This window comes from Canis lupus, chromosome 31 (genome assembly GCF_011100685.1).
Source record: "Canis lupus familiaris isolate Mischka breed German Shepherd chromosome 31, alternate assembly UU_Cfam_GSD_1.0, whole genome shotgun sequence".
Lineage (NCBI taxonomy): Eukaryota > Metazoa > Chordata > Mammalia > Carnivora > Canidae > Canis > Canis lupus.
Window position 1 is genome coordinate 33,840,445 of NC_049252.1, and position 16,995 is coordinate 33,857,439.

The following is a 16,995-nucleotide window of genomic DNA, read 5'->3' on the forward strand; positions in this document are numbered from 1 at the left end:
ACAGGTGAAAATGGGCTTCCGTCAATTGACATGTTCATTAATTGAGACTTGAGAAAAAGTCTTCTGCTCTCGAAAGGGAAAGCCCTTCAGATTTTTTAAGTCTATGAAACGTACTTCAAAGATGTGCCTCTGCTTTCTCCAAGACCTGTTAAGAGTTCTCCCAAAGGAGGTCAGGAACTAAGTACTAAAAGCAACCCCCCACAAGCACATCAATCCCTTCTGCCAATTAAGTGACTTCTATACTTCTCCAGTGAAATTCTATTTCTAAGGGGAACACGTCTTGTTCAACGTAGGTCATCAGGCACTGCAAAAATGGCATTTTCACAGGCTAAGCTCATCATCACACACTGCTGGGCAGCACAGCCTCCCCCGCCTGGCTGGGCTCCGCGCAGTCACTTGCACAAGCAGCAGAGACCATGAGTACAGCAGCCCACGGAGTTTTACCTCGAAGGGCCTTTGCTCAGGAATGTTTAAATCACGAACTAAGGTCTCTGCAAAGTAACTCTAGATCCAAAGCGACAGTTTAGCACATTAAATCAATGTTAGGCAAATACTGGAATGTGAAATAATATGCTATGACAGACAAAAGTTCTTGTAAATACATAACAAAATTAAAGTGAAATGTGACTTACGAAGGACGAGGATACACCAGCATCTCTCAACTACATCCACTTGCATGCTGCAACCACACTAGAAGTAGATAACCAAGTTCATTCCCAACAACATACCCAGTTAGAGATAAAATCCTATCACAAGTAAACACTTCTGTGGATCAAAAGGACGTAAGTGGCAGCAACTAACTCCTTTTTGATGTACTAACACAATTTAGGAACCCAGTAAATACTAACCCTAACTCATTTTAATAAATGCTTATTTGTAATCCAAAATAAGGGAAAACAGTTAAGATTCTACAGAAGAAAATCTAAGTAGGCTTTTTAAAGTCCTTTAAGAAAATCTGAACTTCAAATATCTGAACTAGGTCAAGGGCGGGGAGATAGGCGAGTCAATTCTGTTGTGCACAGCCACGCAACCTGATGAAGCTCTAAGTCTAGGCTCAGACCTCAAATGGGAATGTCACAGGATAAGGACAAAAGCAATCTGAGGAAGACAGAAGAGTGACAGTGTGGGAAATTAAAAAAAATAATAATAATGCATACATATAAGTCAGCGTTAATTTTATTACTGAGAACTTGGTAAATTATAAAGTGCCTTTATTCCTCTTGAGCAAACTACAGTTTTTAGAAATATATACAGGATCATTCAGGGTTAGAGAGAAGTCCAATTTATGTGTTAGGGCACAAGCTTAAACTTCTGGAGGATACTGCTCTAACAATACATTTGTGATAGCGTCACTTAATACTAACAAGTCAGTACAATCCCCCAAGTCCTACTGTCCCAGATGGTCTTGGTCAGTCACGGGGTTGGGAGCAACGAGAGCTTGAGGCATTGCTGCTTCCCTATAAATAATTCCCTACTTGGGTATGGTGGCAACCTCCTTCACAGAGTAAAACTTTGCATGGGTCGTAGTACTCCATCACAGTTTACCTAGATGACCACTTTAAATTGTATCACTGTGTGTTCTAAGACAGTCTGTGGTGAAGAGAAACTTGGATGCAGACATTACAGTTTTGACTCAGAGCAATTATCTTTAGTTTTTATATTTTAAGGACTTATCATATTCCAATTACACTTAATACAAAATTGTTCTCCTAAATCCAAAATAAACTTCCCATCATTGCTGTAGGAGCATGAGAATTTTTAATCTCATCAGAATTTTCACTGGCATATTATTTTTTTCCATTGGCATATTAAAAACAAATCTGAGAATGGCAAAAGGTGAAAGCATGTCTGAATCAAAATGAAAATGTACTGGCCTATTTCACATACTTTTGAAATACTGACATCACTGGCTGCTGTGGTTGGTGATAAATCCACAGAGGGGAAACCTTTTAGTTGCAAATCATAGTGCCCTCTCTCAAGTAAGGCTTTTCGGAGCTGGTTTAAGATAACTTCTTCCTTCTCTGCCCTTCACTGATAAGCAATGAAATGATCAAAACTCAGGAAGTAAACAGCATTATCACTGATATTCATCCCTCCAAAAGCACAAGTTTCCAAAAAGATTCCATACGCTAGGAAGTCTCTTTAGAGGGTAACTGTAGGCTAACAGGTTTTCTGTTAATTCCCCGATGCTTTTCTCTTTTCTGGGGGAGTTGAACACTGGAGTTAACACTGAGAAGTCAGCTTCTACAGTAATAGCCACCTCAGGTCAGGAGATGGTCTGAAATAATTCCATAATCAAGACTTGTTCCTCACTAGCTTGGTCACTTTTATGGCTGAATGGATGAACTTAAATTCATCCATTAAGTCTTCCCACACACTCAGTGATGGGCACCATAGAACTTGTGCTTTGCTTCAACAGCTAATAGCTCATCACTCTACAGCCGTCGCTCATCTCCAGGAAAGTTGTTAATGGCCATTCTTATTCTCAGAGACTTGTGATGGCCACTGCAATTTTTTTTTCTAAAAATCTGATAAAACCTTTATGAAGTGTGAATCCAGTAATCTTGTATCTGTTTAATAAACTTTCTAAATTTAAATTTTAGTTAAAATACAGTGCAATATTGGTTTCTGAGTTTAATGAAGTTTCTGAGAGATCTCAGAGCATTTCAAACCATTGGGCAGAATAAGGTATCAGAATAAACACTGGTTATCAATCTACTTTATTACTTCCCTAATGAAAAGCATCAGGGCACAGGTAATCCAAGGACAACCCCCTTTCAGGCCCATCTTTCAACTCCCTTCAGTCCCCTTCGCCCATATGACACAGTGTGGCCCTACATTCTGCGTGCATGATAAAGAAATCACAAATGGACAAAGGCTTGAGGTAAGATAGAGCTGTTTAAGAGTAAAGAGGAGTTGCAAAGGAAATCGATTTGCCTATTGCAGACTTTATAGAATTAATCAGCTAGAAGGCTTGAAATAGTTTTAAAAAAATGTTAGGGTAACAAAACTAAATTTATTATACTCTATTTTAGTTAGTAATTGACTTTAAAAATAAAATTGATCCGTAGATGACAACAGAGAGTCAGACGTGGCAATGAGTTAATTTAGAAAAGTTTGAGAGATCTTGTGCAGAAGTGGGGAATCAAAGATTTGCCTTTTTGTCCCGTGCCAGTGAAACAGAATTTCACAGGTGAACTGAATGTGTGCAAAGGCTGACGACTAAGACTAAATCAACACCTAGAAAATTACCTTCAATATATTAAAAATGAGACTGTTTAACCACTGATCAAAAGAGGTAAAAAAAAAAAAAGAGGTAATAACTTCTAAAGAACATTCCTGTAGACCAGGCTGCTGCCGTCCATGCAAACTGTAACTGGTTGTCTCGTTTCACTTAGGGAAGTCAGAACGCCTCTTTAGGAGTCCAGATTCCCATGAAAGGTTTAATGAATGACAAAACTTACCTTAAAATTAACTTAAAAACTAAAGCGTGACCAGAAAACATGCTGAAACACTGATAATTAAATTCAATGAAACTATAGATATCTATGACAAATATATATCCCACAGTTACTTACATGCTGCTAAAGACGAGCCTGCAGATTTGTAAGACCCAAGTGTTTTAACTGCTCCCATCCAACCTCCCTACATCAGATCCGTACAAGTGGTCCTTGAGGAGACACCAAGTAAAGAATTGGTATTTTTCTACCATATTCACAGTGTAGTAAGGAAACAGGTTGGCACATTATTAGAGACTAGTGAAAATCTCCCAACTTTGAGAATTCCCACATACTCTCAGGCAACATCTATAATTTAAGAAAAAAGCTACAATCTCATTTAAAAAGTGAGAAAAGACAACACAGCCCTCACCATTATAGTCTTTACATTTTAATCCTCTCCATTAATTCACAATTTTTGAGCTACCAAGTGGCATTAGCACTTACTAATCTAGTTGGACTAGATTTTTCCACAATATTCCATTTTCTCCCTAGCGTTGACATGTCTTACTTGGTTTGGTCTTTGTTCCCAAATACTACAATCAGAGACAGTCTTTAAACAGTGACATTGCAAATTTCTTATGGTTTCTGCTTTATTACATCCTGTTATCCACAGCAGAAGTTGAGATGGACTTACAGAATCATTAATGGAAAGTTCTTCTGCAGGGAGGGTGCTGTGTCGCACTACATCATACCAGAAGACAACTCAACCACAATTTCCATACAACATAAGACACTTAAGTGTTTGTAGACAACTCCAAGATGCCGAATAAAGGAAATATGCTGACTTAACATGGATGAAAAGGATGGAGCTGGTATTTCAGCTATAAAGGGCAAGGCAAACAGACCTTTTCTAGCCATTTAAAAGTTACTCAAAAAAAAAAACAAAATCAATACAGTTTGAGTAAAAAGGAAAACCAAAAATACTGTAAGCACCTTGAGCAATGTTCTCACATTCTACTAATACACAAACCTCTCATTTTTTTTTCCAGGTGGCACAAATTCAATGTGTCTGACAAGAGACTGAAGTCCTTTCAATGTAGTTTTTAAAACAAAACACTAAAGTTAATAAATTCTACATTCTGATTATTCTAAAGAAAAAAAGGCTAGAAGAGGGACAGGGAATGTAGTATGAACCCAATGCTGTTCTAAGAATTTTTACCTAAGATGTCATCAACCAATAGTGTGAAGATTTAGTGACATGTTTTATTATTTTTGGACAGCAATACCTGCAAGGTGGCATTTTTACTGGCTTGTTTCATACCTCCTTTTTTATTTGCAATTCTAGGTTTTGAAGTGCCTTTTCCCCAAATCTAAGTTCTTTCTCCCAATTTTCATGCTATAAAATTAATTTGCATTTTAGATACAACACTCTACCACTTAGATGAAACTTCTGTGTTGTAACATAGAAGCTGTGAGTAAATGCTTTATCATTCTTTCCAAGAAATCATTACACTGAGAAAGGATTTAATCAGAGATTTTCCCCTAAAATAAAAAAGGGAGAATGACCACCCTAACAATGATGTGAAAATGGTATACCTTCACTTTTATTCAGAAGTTACTATACATTGCGGGTATGCCCTTTCAAAGTTAAGTCTGATATGGAAAAAAAAAAAAAAAAAAAGCTCTTTTAAACCTCACCTATTTTTTAAATGTTTGACACCTTTTTTTCTTAATAGTCTTTCAAAGGAATCAAAACTCAAATCTAAACACCTCAGCCCTTTTTTCAACCATAAATGAATAAAATCATAGGACTTTGGACATACATAACCACAGCAGTTTTTCTTGTTGTTCATATATACCATTAAGTGACTTCAAGTGCAATGAAAAGCTATAGCACTTACTTCCAGATCAGTTCACATTCAATCTGCAAGCTTTTGTCTCTTTTCACAAGAAAATACAAACTGATCCCAAACACATTAAAGTACATCCGTGCATTAAATCCCTGCGCATTTCGCATAAAGAGAAGTAGAAAAAAAGTCAAACATGTTCTAGTGCTCAATGTAAACATTTTTGAACTATTAATTATTTATTAATTTTCCTTAAAGTACTTAGGAGTGTGTGTCACATATTCAAAGTTAACCTTAGGAATAGCACCATGACCAAAAAAACCCATAAAAATGATTCTCACTATAATCCCTTAGTTTTACTTCAGAACATGAGAAGCTACCATTGCCAACCATGCCTTCAAACTCACGAGGCCAAATTCTTGTTTTTTTTACCCAGATGAAACCCAAAATACAGCCTTCTGTACACAACGGTCTAACCATTTTGGACAAAAAGAAAAATTAATAATTGGCTGACTGGCCAATCTATGACCAGTTAATTCAGTCCAAAAGATAAGAATAGTTCTACTGATGAAGCCTAAATGATCAAAGTCTCATTTTACCTAAAGAATTTATGTATTTATGAACATATTCTACATTTTATTTATGGATTTTTTTGGTACCTTTTTGCAGATGATGGTAAACATGGAGTTATAACCCTGAGAATAGATATAAAACAGAGAAGCTTTAGAAGAGTTTAAATAAATTAATGGATAGGCTATCTATCACCATTGCTTAAAACTAGGGAAGTAAAGAACATTCCATTAATGTTTTCAGGTCAATAGTCAAGGACAATTCTCCTGAATCACTCTTTTTACTATACACTTAACACGAGCTTTATAAGAAGAGCATCATAGTTTTGAAGTGGTGATAGCTCTCTAAACAACCAAGGGAAGGGTAGGTCTCTCCCATCTATCTCAATTGGTTATGTCCAAAAACAGCCTTCCCCTTACATTGAAGTACAGAAGTACCTCCTGCCATGTAGAATGGAATAGATAACTGCAAAGTAACAACACTTGAGAACATTCTCTAACACTGACACCAGAGTCTGATGCTTTTCCATACCTGACACCTTCAGGATACACAGGAGAAAAGGGTTAATTTTGTCTGAAACCAAACACAGGGCCAATAAATAACAAAGGTGGGAGTACTGTAACATACTCCTCAGCTACAAAATATGTAAACCATTTGAATCAAGTCCATCTTCAGGCACAAACAAGCTAGGAATGGCCACCTACACTGTATGGAGTAGCACAACCTATCACGCAAAAATATTTGGCTCGAAAATAAGTGTACTTATTTGATGTGATAGTACTTATTTGATGTGATAGAAGTTTCATTTTAAATGGATTCCAAAATTATTTTCCCACAACACATGACAGTTTCTTAAGATTTAAACTAGAGGTCACTAGTAAAGATACACTTAGTTGCCCCCGCAAAGAATGCCTGGGATTGCACATGGCAGCAGTAAGCTAAAACAAAGAGACGGAGAATGACATTGAACTATTTTCCTATATAGAGGAGATTTGCGATTGCACTCTTAACAGAACTCAACTCTAATCTCAATGGAAATGGGGGGAAACTACATATAATTTAAATACTCTCTTGGCCCTGCACACTCTATTAAAGAACACACTTTTCCTAAATCTAAGGCACACAAACTCCTCTATTTCACAGAGTAAGACTATGGAAGACCAAGATTTTGGTTAAATCCCTTACATAGAAACCAGGAGATCTTGGAAAGACAAATTATATAGTATTCTGTTAGTGCACAATTTAAAAGAAAATGCTAGGACTATGGTCGGGGCCTTACAGGTTTAAAATATACAATCAAAACATTTTAAAAAATAATTTACCAGCACTTTATAAATTCAAGTTTATAAAATAAAAGTGATGATATTTTCCTTAAAAATAAAGAAAAAGAGAGAAAAGACCCAACAGCATTTGGAAAGAAACCATTTCAATGAAAATGACCAAATCTGGTATAATGCATTCTGCTCAAGTAGCCAGGGAAAGAAAAAAAGAAAAAGGAAAAAAAAAGTGGTAGGTACCTCGCCTACTAATCATGGTTACACCTCCCATGATTGTAATGTCAGTATGCACATAATATTCATGAAGAATCTGTAAACATAGGTCACGTGAAATTGTTTTACTACAACAGGACAGGGGTTAGAAACTACCACCTCTTGAAGCATTCAGAAAGTAACTGCATGACACTTGCTACCATGAAAGTAATGCTTATCGGTTTTGATAACCAGGATGTCTAGTGTTGAACAGATTTCAAATTCTTGCTATCTGTAGTTAAATACTGTCAAAGTAGATCTGCCCCCAAAATGAAGCATATTTTGGCACCTGTGCTGAGCGCTGCTACAAAGGCAAGCAAGTGCAAATAAAAATAACAGTCATGATTTAGTCACATTCATAACTTTTCATAGAAAAATATAAATATATTCCCTGAATTGTAGGACAAAAAATAATTTCAACAGCCCACTTTCACCATAAATTCCAGTCCATTTCCTCTTTCAATGAACTGGTTTTCTCTCAAGGTCATAAGGTGCAATCATCAAAATCTAACACATTTTCTAAGCTTCTGTCGTCATCCCCATCATGGTATCTCACGGTCCTTCTGCCCTGATTTCTCGTTTTTATTTTTGAACGTCGAAGACCTCTTTTTGATTTTGCATAGTCCAAGTCCTCCCAGTCGTTATCGTCCACACTTAGCCTAGGCCGTTTGCTCTGTCTCTGTCGCCTCGCACCTCTAGATGCTGCGGTTGTACAAGCTTTACCTTTTCTCACCGCTTTTGCTTTTCCTCTCGTTTTCCTCTTTTTGGTTTTCGCATCCTTGGCACAGTCCACGTCTGATTCAGTCACAGACACCAACTCAGAGTCGGATTTGGGGCCAGGGTCAGGCCCAAGCTGGGAAGCACCTGCTGTTTCAGCCCGCACGCCCTCCTCGGGCTCAGGATGCAGCCGCTTCCTCCTCACCTCCGCCTCAGCGGCCTGCGACGCCCGCAGCACTTTGGTCTTGCTGAACGGGGCCTTCCCGTAGGTCCTGAGCCTCCTGCCGTTCCACCTGCGCAGCCCGTAATTCAGGTCCTCCTCGAACGTATTCTCTGCGGTAGCTTTCTGCACCAAAGCAGATTCTGAAGGACATTTTCTATCCATCTCACCCCCTGGAATATGGCTTTTTGACTCTTCCTCTGAAGACCCAATCGAGGAATTCTTTGTGTCAGAAGGTCCAACATTTGTTCTGAGACTCTTGCTGTGCCTCTTCTTATGGTCGGGGCTCAGCAGACCTTCGGAGTCCGAGTCTCCATTTACAGACGGACGAATACTCTTCGCACTGCCTTCCGAGTCCGCTTCAGGTGGCCTCCCTTCGCAGGCACACTTCTCATTTGGCACTTCACAGTTTACGTCTCCCTCAGAATCACTCACCGTCTTCTTTGCTGTGGCACCTGCAGAATGGAGGGGTTTTTTCCTTCCATTTTTGCTTCTAGTACACATGCTTTCTAAGCAGCCATCTTCCACGTCACTCATGAGCTTAATCTTACTGGCAGCAGTAGTTGCACATCTTCGAGGAGTCCTGAGGAGACCCATTCTGGCTTTTGATGACCTCTTAACCACCTTTGAGTTGCTGTCTGAGTCACTGGAACAGACCCTTTTCCTGGAAACTTTTCTGCTCTGACCATGGTCCTGTGATGTAGAATCTAGAAATTAAAAATTAGAAGTATTTCTTTAATCTCCAAGAGTATGTGTAAAGGAATTAAACGCTCAACATGTTAAACAATGGAAGTCCAGAATTCTTCCTGGAAGGAGGATGGCAGTGAATGCTGGGGCTCATAATGCCTCAGAGCAGTGAACTCTGTGCCACCTCAGCACCAGTCACTGCCCATCAGTAACCCCCCCGCCCAGGTCCTGCTATTGACACACACAGGACACTTGAACAAATATCTATATGAATAACATGAATACAGACTAAACTCTCTTCACCTAGGCAGTAAGGTATGCTAACTAATCACTCTCCACCTCTCTGAAACTTGTGTTCACTTCTCAAGTTCCAATCGCACCAACACCTTTAATCTTAGTTTCAGCTGCCTCCTGCTCTTCCATAGTTTTCATCAGCTTCACCTACCAAGACACAGTCTTAAATAATCAAGTGATCTTCACTCCTCTGCCCCAGAGTTATGATGAGTAAAGTGGACAATAATACTAACCTAACACCTATCTCAGAAAAGATATGAAGACTGAACTAGCTAGTATGTGCAAGCACGGGGAACAGCTTCCTGCCCTACAGAGCAGCTCGGTGGCCACTCTGCTGGCGAGCTGCTATTCTTACTCAGACATCCCTCTCAGGCAGACAGTCCTACCCTTTTCTTTCCTCTTCCGAAACTGGTACCACCACAGCTTGTAAAGGTACTTTGCCTCTGCTTTTCTGAAACCCACACCTGCTACAAGACGTGAGATCTTACTAGATAAGAGCTGTTTGGCCAAGATTGCCTGTTATGTGAATAAAACTAAACATACTTAACAACCAGGTACACATGCACACAGATCAAGGATGCACAGAAAAGACTGAGAATGCACAGGGTGGACAGAAAACTGGCAAACAAAAGTTTCATGGGGAAAAACAGTGTATGCTATGAGGAGAGAAAAACAGTGAGAACATGTCAGTGAACCAAGGTTACATGTTTTGAATTACCTTTCATAAAATTGTTTGGTTTTTCTTTTGTTTTGTCATCATCTGAATCCAAATCAGTCTCAGATACGTGATCTGAGAAGCAATGGGACCCAGCAGTGGGTTCACACTTCGAACCCCCTCTAATCAAGGTCGCTTCCATTCTGTGACAGCTGCCATCTTCTCTATCTTGCTCTTCAGATTCGGAGTCCTCCGAGTCACTGAAAATCTTTGCTTTTTTAAGGAAAGCAAGATTCTTGCGGCCTGTGTTGTATTTCCTACCGGCATACTTTCTTGGTTCAGAATCTGCTTCCTCTTCTTCCTCTGAGGCACTCTCAGCCTTAAGTTTCTGCCCAGATGTGGATGGACCAGCAGTTCTGTTATGTACATTATCTGAATCATGACTTTTAGAATCTTCCTCAGAGGACTCTATTTTAAGAAATTTTGTTTTAGAAGTTGCTGGAGTATGTGACTTATAACCATTGGCATGCCAATTTTTGCGGGCTACTCGCAAATCACTTTCTGACTCTGAATCCCCATTTTCAGACTCATTCACAGTATTCTGGGCAGCATGAGAACCAGCCAGTGGTGATGGCTGATTTCCATCTTTCAGATCCTCTTCTTCAATCTCTGACTTTAAGCTCTGATCATCTTCAGAATTGTGTAATAACTTTTTTCTAGCCACAGCAGAAGCATTACGGTGAGGCAGCTTACGTCCAGAACAGACACTTTCAGAGCTGGAGTTCTCTTCCACATCACTCATTAGTTTTATCTTATTGGCAGCCACAGCAGCACACTTCCGGAGCACTTTCCGGTTATTTCCAGCCCTGGCTTTCAGACTTTCACCAGTCTCCAATGAATTGTTATCCGAGTCACTTAAATAGACTCTCTTTCGAGTGGCTTTTTTGCCACAACCATTTTCTAAAGAAACTGGACCTAGAAATAAAGTAGCAATAAGATTAAAAAGCTCTTCCTTATTTCAACATGTTTAATTAATTGATTCTTTTAGAACTGTTTTTCTCTCTCTCTTATTTTTTTTTTTATTTTTTTTTTATGATAGTCACAGAGAGAGAGAGAGGCAGAGACATAGGCAGAGGGAGAAGCAGGCTCCATGCACTGGGAGCCCGACGTGGGATTCGATCCCGGGTCTCCAGGATCGCGCCCTGGGCCAAAGGCAGGCGCCAAACCGCTGCGCCACCCAGGGATCCCTCTCTCTCTCTTAATGCCAAAACAGATTTCCCTTCTAAATCTAAAAAGCCCTAAGGATGGGGGTGTTCTGGGTGTTTCAAGTTAAGTATCCGATTCTTGATTTTGGCTGAGGTCATGATCTCAAGGTTGTGAGATCAAGCCCTGTTGTGTGCTGGGCGTGGAGCCTACGTAAGATTCTCTCTCCCCTTCTCCCTACCATAGCTCAAGCGTTCTCTTTTTCAAAAAAAAAAAAATTTTAAAAAAAAGGAAAGAAAAGAAAAAGAAAGCCCAAAGGATGGAAAGGATGGAAGAAAAGAGAGCTCTCAGAACAAACCCACACATATATGGTCAATTAATTTACAACAGAAAAAGCAAGAATATACAATGGAGAAAGTATAGTCTCTTCAATAAACAGTGCTGGGAAAACCAGACAGCCAACATGCAAAAGAATGAAAAGAGAGTACTATCATTCACATACACAAAAATTAACACAAAATGGATTTAAAACTTGAATGTAAGATCTAAAACCAGAAACCTCCTAGATGAAACGCATTATCTTGCCAATGTTTTTTTTTTTTTTTTTTTTTTTTGGGACAAAAGTAAAGGCAATAAAACGAAAAATAAACAAACAAGTGGGACTACATCAAACTAAAAGCTTCGGCACAGCAAAAGAAATCATCAACAAAATAAAAAGGCAACCTACTGATATGCACAAATCATATATGTGATAAGGGGTTAATTAGTCAAAATAAAGAACTCATACAATTCACTAGGAAAAATAATCAGATTTAAAAATGCAGAGGATCTCAGGAGACATTTTTCAAAATACGGCACACAAATGGTCAACAAGAATGTGAAAGGATGTTCAACATCATCAATAAGGGAAATGCAGATCAAAAACCACAGTGTGATACGGTGTGATACCACCTCACACCTGTTAGAATGGCTGTCATCAAAAAGACAAGAAGAAATGTTGGCGAAGATGTAGAGAAAGGGGAACCCTCATGCACTGTGGGTGGGAATGCAAGCTGGTGCAGCCACTGTGGAAAACAGTATGGAGGTTCCGCAAAAAGTTAAAAATAGAGCTATCCTACGATCAATCCAGCAACTGCACTTCTGGGTATTTACCCAAAGAAAATTAAGCACTAATTTTTTTTTAAGATTTTATTCATTTATTTATGAGAGACAGAGAGAGAGAAACAGAGAGAGAGAGAGAGAGAGAGAGAGAGAGAGAGGGGCAGAGACACAGGCCGAGAAAGAAGCAGGCTCCATGCAGGGAGCCCAACGTGGGACTTAATCCTGCGTCTCCAGGATCAGGTCCTGGGCCAAAGGCAGCACTAAACCGCTGAGCCACCCAGGCTGCCCCTAAGCACTCACTAATTTAAAAAGATATCTGCACCCCAATTTCATTGCAACATCATTTACAAAAGCCAAGACATGAAAATACCCTAAATGTCCATCGATGAATGAATGGAAAAGAAGATGCAGTATACACATACAATGGAATATTAGCCATAAAAAGGAATGGAACCTTGTTATTTGTGACAACATGGATGGACCTTGAAGGTGTTATGGTGAGCGAAATGAGTCAACAGAGAAAGACAAATACTGTAGGATTTTCACTTACATGTGGAACCTACCACACAAAAAAACCAAGTTCACTGATAGAACAGACTGGTGGGGGAAGGGGAGGTAAAGAGGGTCAAAAGGTACAAATTTCTAGTTATAAGTCACAGGGATGTAAGGTATAGCATGATGACTGTAGTTAAGCATATTTGAAAGTTGCTAGGGGTAAATCTTAAAAGTCCTAATCACAAGAAACAAAGAAAAACTTTATATATAGTAACTGATGGTAACTGTACTTATTGTTATCATTTTGCACTGTATACAAATATCAAATCGTTTTGTTCTACCCCTGAAATATATGTCAATTATATCTATTTTTATAAAAACTAAAAAGAACATTTAACCATACATAGTAGATGTACTAAAACAATAAACCATTCCATGCTTAGCTTATGGATTCCCTTGATACACATTCCTCCAAAGTACCAACCACTGAGTCTCTTACCAGTTTTTCTTTGAGCAGCTCTGGTTCTGGTCACCCTGAGATTGCTGCTTCTGGCCAGCCCACTACGTAAAGAAGATTCACGAGGTCTTGAACTCTCTTTGCTTTCCTCTGAACTATTTGAAGCTGATGATGAAGAGGTACCTAAGGAATCTTCCATTTCACTTTCTAAGAAAAATAAAGCATCAACAGTTCATCACACATATTTTGTCTTTACACACACAACTGACTACAAGCAGATTCTCAAAATACTCAGAAGTGATATTTTAAAAAAAAGTGTTTCAAAGAATAGCTCATAAAATTGTGGCATTAAAAAGTACCAAATCAGCACTCCAAATCAAGCTTGCTCTCTTCTTTCTGAAAGTAACATATTAATCCTATATTGGATTCAGAAAATAGTTTATATATTTCATAAACTTCTATTTAAAAATGTAACTAGCTTCCCCATCCACTTCTATCCTATGAGATTGGTATTTCCTGTAGGATAGACAGCCGCTGAGTCCCATGTCAGCAGACAGGCTTTCAGGCCTTTTGCTAGTAATGCCTATAACAGCACAGTAGTAGTACCACACACGTTTTCAGCTCAAGAGGTCATTTTGGCATGTTCCACCAGAAGGGGGGACAGGGGAGGGATAGAAAAAAACAAGATAAATAATTTAAATAGTACAGGTCACTTCTCCCTACTACCTTCACTGAATGAGCGCATGCTCCAGCGTGAACACTGCACAGGAATGTTTCCTGCTCTTTTGTCTACTGCATTCTTACACGTATCACAGAGAGTTTCATAACAGTGAGTGGGAGCATGCTGTTAAAGATAAAATTTTACTCCACAAATACAACCCAACTCCACATTAAAGAGAGTGGCTGCATTAGGACACCAATCACCAAGTTGTGTTTCTTCCTGAAACGGCTCTGCCATTTGTCACTTTGACTGCTCCTATTCTACTATTCCACTCTACTCCCCAGCAGGTTGATCCAGTTTCCAGATTCTTCCCCTTCCCTGCATATTATTGCCAAAGTGACTGAGCCTCTAGAAATAGAATTCATCATGTGATTCCCTTACTCATCAAGGGACCCAATTAAGTAACCCAAACTCTTCTGCAAGGCTTGCCACTCTAATATGTGGCTGCACTCTAACTCTCTGGTCCTATTATTTTAGTTTTTTATTAAATAGTTTATTTATTTATTCATGAGAGACACAGAGAGAGAGAGGCAGAGACATAGGCAGAGAGAGAAGCAGGCTCCCATGGAGCAGGGAGGCCGATGTGGGACTTATTCCTGTGACCCCAGGATCACACCCTGAGCTGAAGGCAGACGCTCAACCACTGAGCCCACCCAGATGTCCCTGATTCTATTATTTTAAATTATAGTAATTTTTACACTATCATCACAAGTCGCCAAAATCACTCTTGAGTAACAGAGAAGTAAATATACACCACAGCCTCATTCCTACAATGCTAACAAAGGGTTAGGATCAGCTTTAGTTATACTACCAAATAGCCAAGACAATAAACAGTTTAGAATTCACTAGGCCATCCAGTTTTAAGCTCACATGATTACCATGCCCTTTTTTTTTTTTTTTTTTTTTTAATTTAAAGAAAAACAAATGCGGGATCCCTGGGTGGCTCAGCGGTTTAGCGCCTGTCTTTAGCCCAGGGCGTGATCCTGGAGTCCCAGGATCCAGTCCTGCATCAGGCTCCCGGCATGGAGCCTGATTCTCCCTCTGCCTCTCTCTCTACGTCTATCATGAATAAATAAATAAAATCTTTAAAAGAAAAAAGAAAAACAAAAGCATCTATTTTGGATACAAAGTGTGATATTTCTATCCCATTATTTAAAATGCAGAAGATTAGGGGCGCTTGGTTGGCTTAGTCAGTTAAGTATCTATCTACCTTTTTGGCTCAGGTCATGATCTCATGGTCCTGGGATGGAGCCCTGCATTGGGCTCCCTGCTGAGCAGGAAACTTGTTTCTTCTTCTCCCTCTGCTGCTTCCCCTGCTTATGCTCTCTCGTTCTCTCTCTCAAATAAATAAAATCTTTTTTTTTTTTTTTTTTTTTTTTAATGACAGTCACAGAGAGAGAGAGAGAGAGAGAGAGAGAGAGGCAGAGAAACAGGCAGAGGGAGAAGCAGGCTCCATGCACTGGGAGCCCGATGTGGGATTTGATTCCGGGTCTCCAGGATGGCGCCCTGGGCCAAAGGCAGGCGCCAAACCACTGCGCCACCCAGGGATCCCCAAATAAATAAAATCTTTTACAAATAAAATAAAATATAGAAGATTCAAGTATGCAGAGAATGTGGCTGTACCATTTGCAAAGACCAGCATTTATCAAACATGCTGTAACTGCTCCTATTTGTTACTTTTGATTTTTCCAATGAACTGTAAATTGCTGTCAGGGCTAGTCTTATTTCCTTTCTCCTCTAAACCCACAGTAACTAGCAATGCTACACAGTTAAATAACAATGTTCCCATCTCACCAGATAATGTAGAGCCATTGTTTAGAGTGACAGGCCTACTTCTCATTCTTTCTGATGATCCTGATCCTGCTGAATCTGAGGAGTCCCCAGACGTCATACCTGAAGAGACACTAGCACTGGTCTTGTGGCTTGCAGAATAAGCAGCCCTACTGGAGGTAGACTGAGTAGGAGAACCTACCAATTCAGGAATTACTTTTGTCTGAGATTTTAACCGCTTCTGCTTGATATTTCTGGTCAAAAGACATGAACAAAGGAAACAAAATTTAATTAAACAGAGAATGCCTAAGTATACTATTACTTAACCCAAGAATTTTATGATCAAAACATTAAAACATTCGTTGTTAACATCTTATTCTGACATGGATTACTACTAATATTCTTACTCTAAATCTGACATAATTTTACCCCAAACTGGAGTAATGAACAAATTATCCAAGTAGTAAAGTTACAAAATAAGTTCTCTGGATTAAATGCTAAAAGGAGCCAACATATATATAGGCATTCATTTATATTACAAAACTGAGTCTCAATAAGACACAATTTTCTCTCTGGTCTATTTATATGTTCCGAAAGACAGTATAAAATTAAGAGGAAATATCAATAAAACCTAAACAGTAAGAACAGAGGCAAAAAAGAGATCACAACAAAGTAGTTTTTATTAAGACCAATCTGTATACTTCTAGGTACCAACTAGTTCACCATGCTGGGTCTCAAAAGCCATGGATCGTGAAGAAAAAGTAGAAGTTTGGGACAAGACAGTCTTAGGTTTTAAATTACAGATCTGGGTAATATTCATGTTGAGTATTTTCATTTAAAACAAGATAGATAGATAGATAGATAGATAGATAGATAGATAGATAAATAAATAAATAAATAAATAAATAAATAAATAAATAAATAAAACAAGATAAAGGAGCTTTTAAAGAGTATCCAAGGCATCTGAGCTTAAAGATAACCACAAGATTCTTGAAAGCAGTAACTATTTATCATCATCAAGAAATTTCAAAGCTTATTATGTCAAAATATTAACTTCCATTACTAACAATTGGAGGGCAGACCAATAAATACAAGAAGAAAGAATTACATGCTTATATTCATCATATTTCATTTCAAACAGAAGACAAAGTGGTAAACACCACCAGAGTAAGAATGTTCCCTTTTTATCCTAGGTCTTTCTGAAGTGTTACTCTTCATTGGTTCAAAGAAAGAGTTTTTTAAAATAATTAAATGAAAAAACTCGTATGATAACAGAAAAACCAAACTGA

The 16,995-nt window shown here is 38.7% G+C and overlaps 1 protein-coding gene across 2 annotated transcripts in view; it reads right to left on the reverse strand.

Moving 5' to 3' along the window:
• Positions 1 to 16,995, reverse strand: part of BRWD1 (bromodomain and WD repeat domain containing 1) — a 119,509-nt gene that overhangs the window by 3,950 nt on the left and 98,564 nt on the right. For both annotated transcript variants that reach the window (XM_038581507.1, XM_038581506.1), the window contains exons 38-41: positions 15,731 to 15,960; positions 13,258 to 13,422; positions 10,023 to 10,934; positions 8,110 to 9,030 (exon numbers count right to left, since the gene is read on the reverse strand). In XM_038581507.1, the coding sequence (XP_038437435.1) occupies positions 8,110 to 9,030; positions 10,023 to 10,934; positions 13,258 to 13,422; positions 15,731 to 15,960 (2,228 nt within the window). The remainder of the gene's footprint in view (positions 1 to 8,109; positions 9,031 to 10,022; positions 10,935 to 13,257; positions 13,423 to 15,730; positions 15,961 to 16,995) is intronic.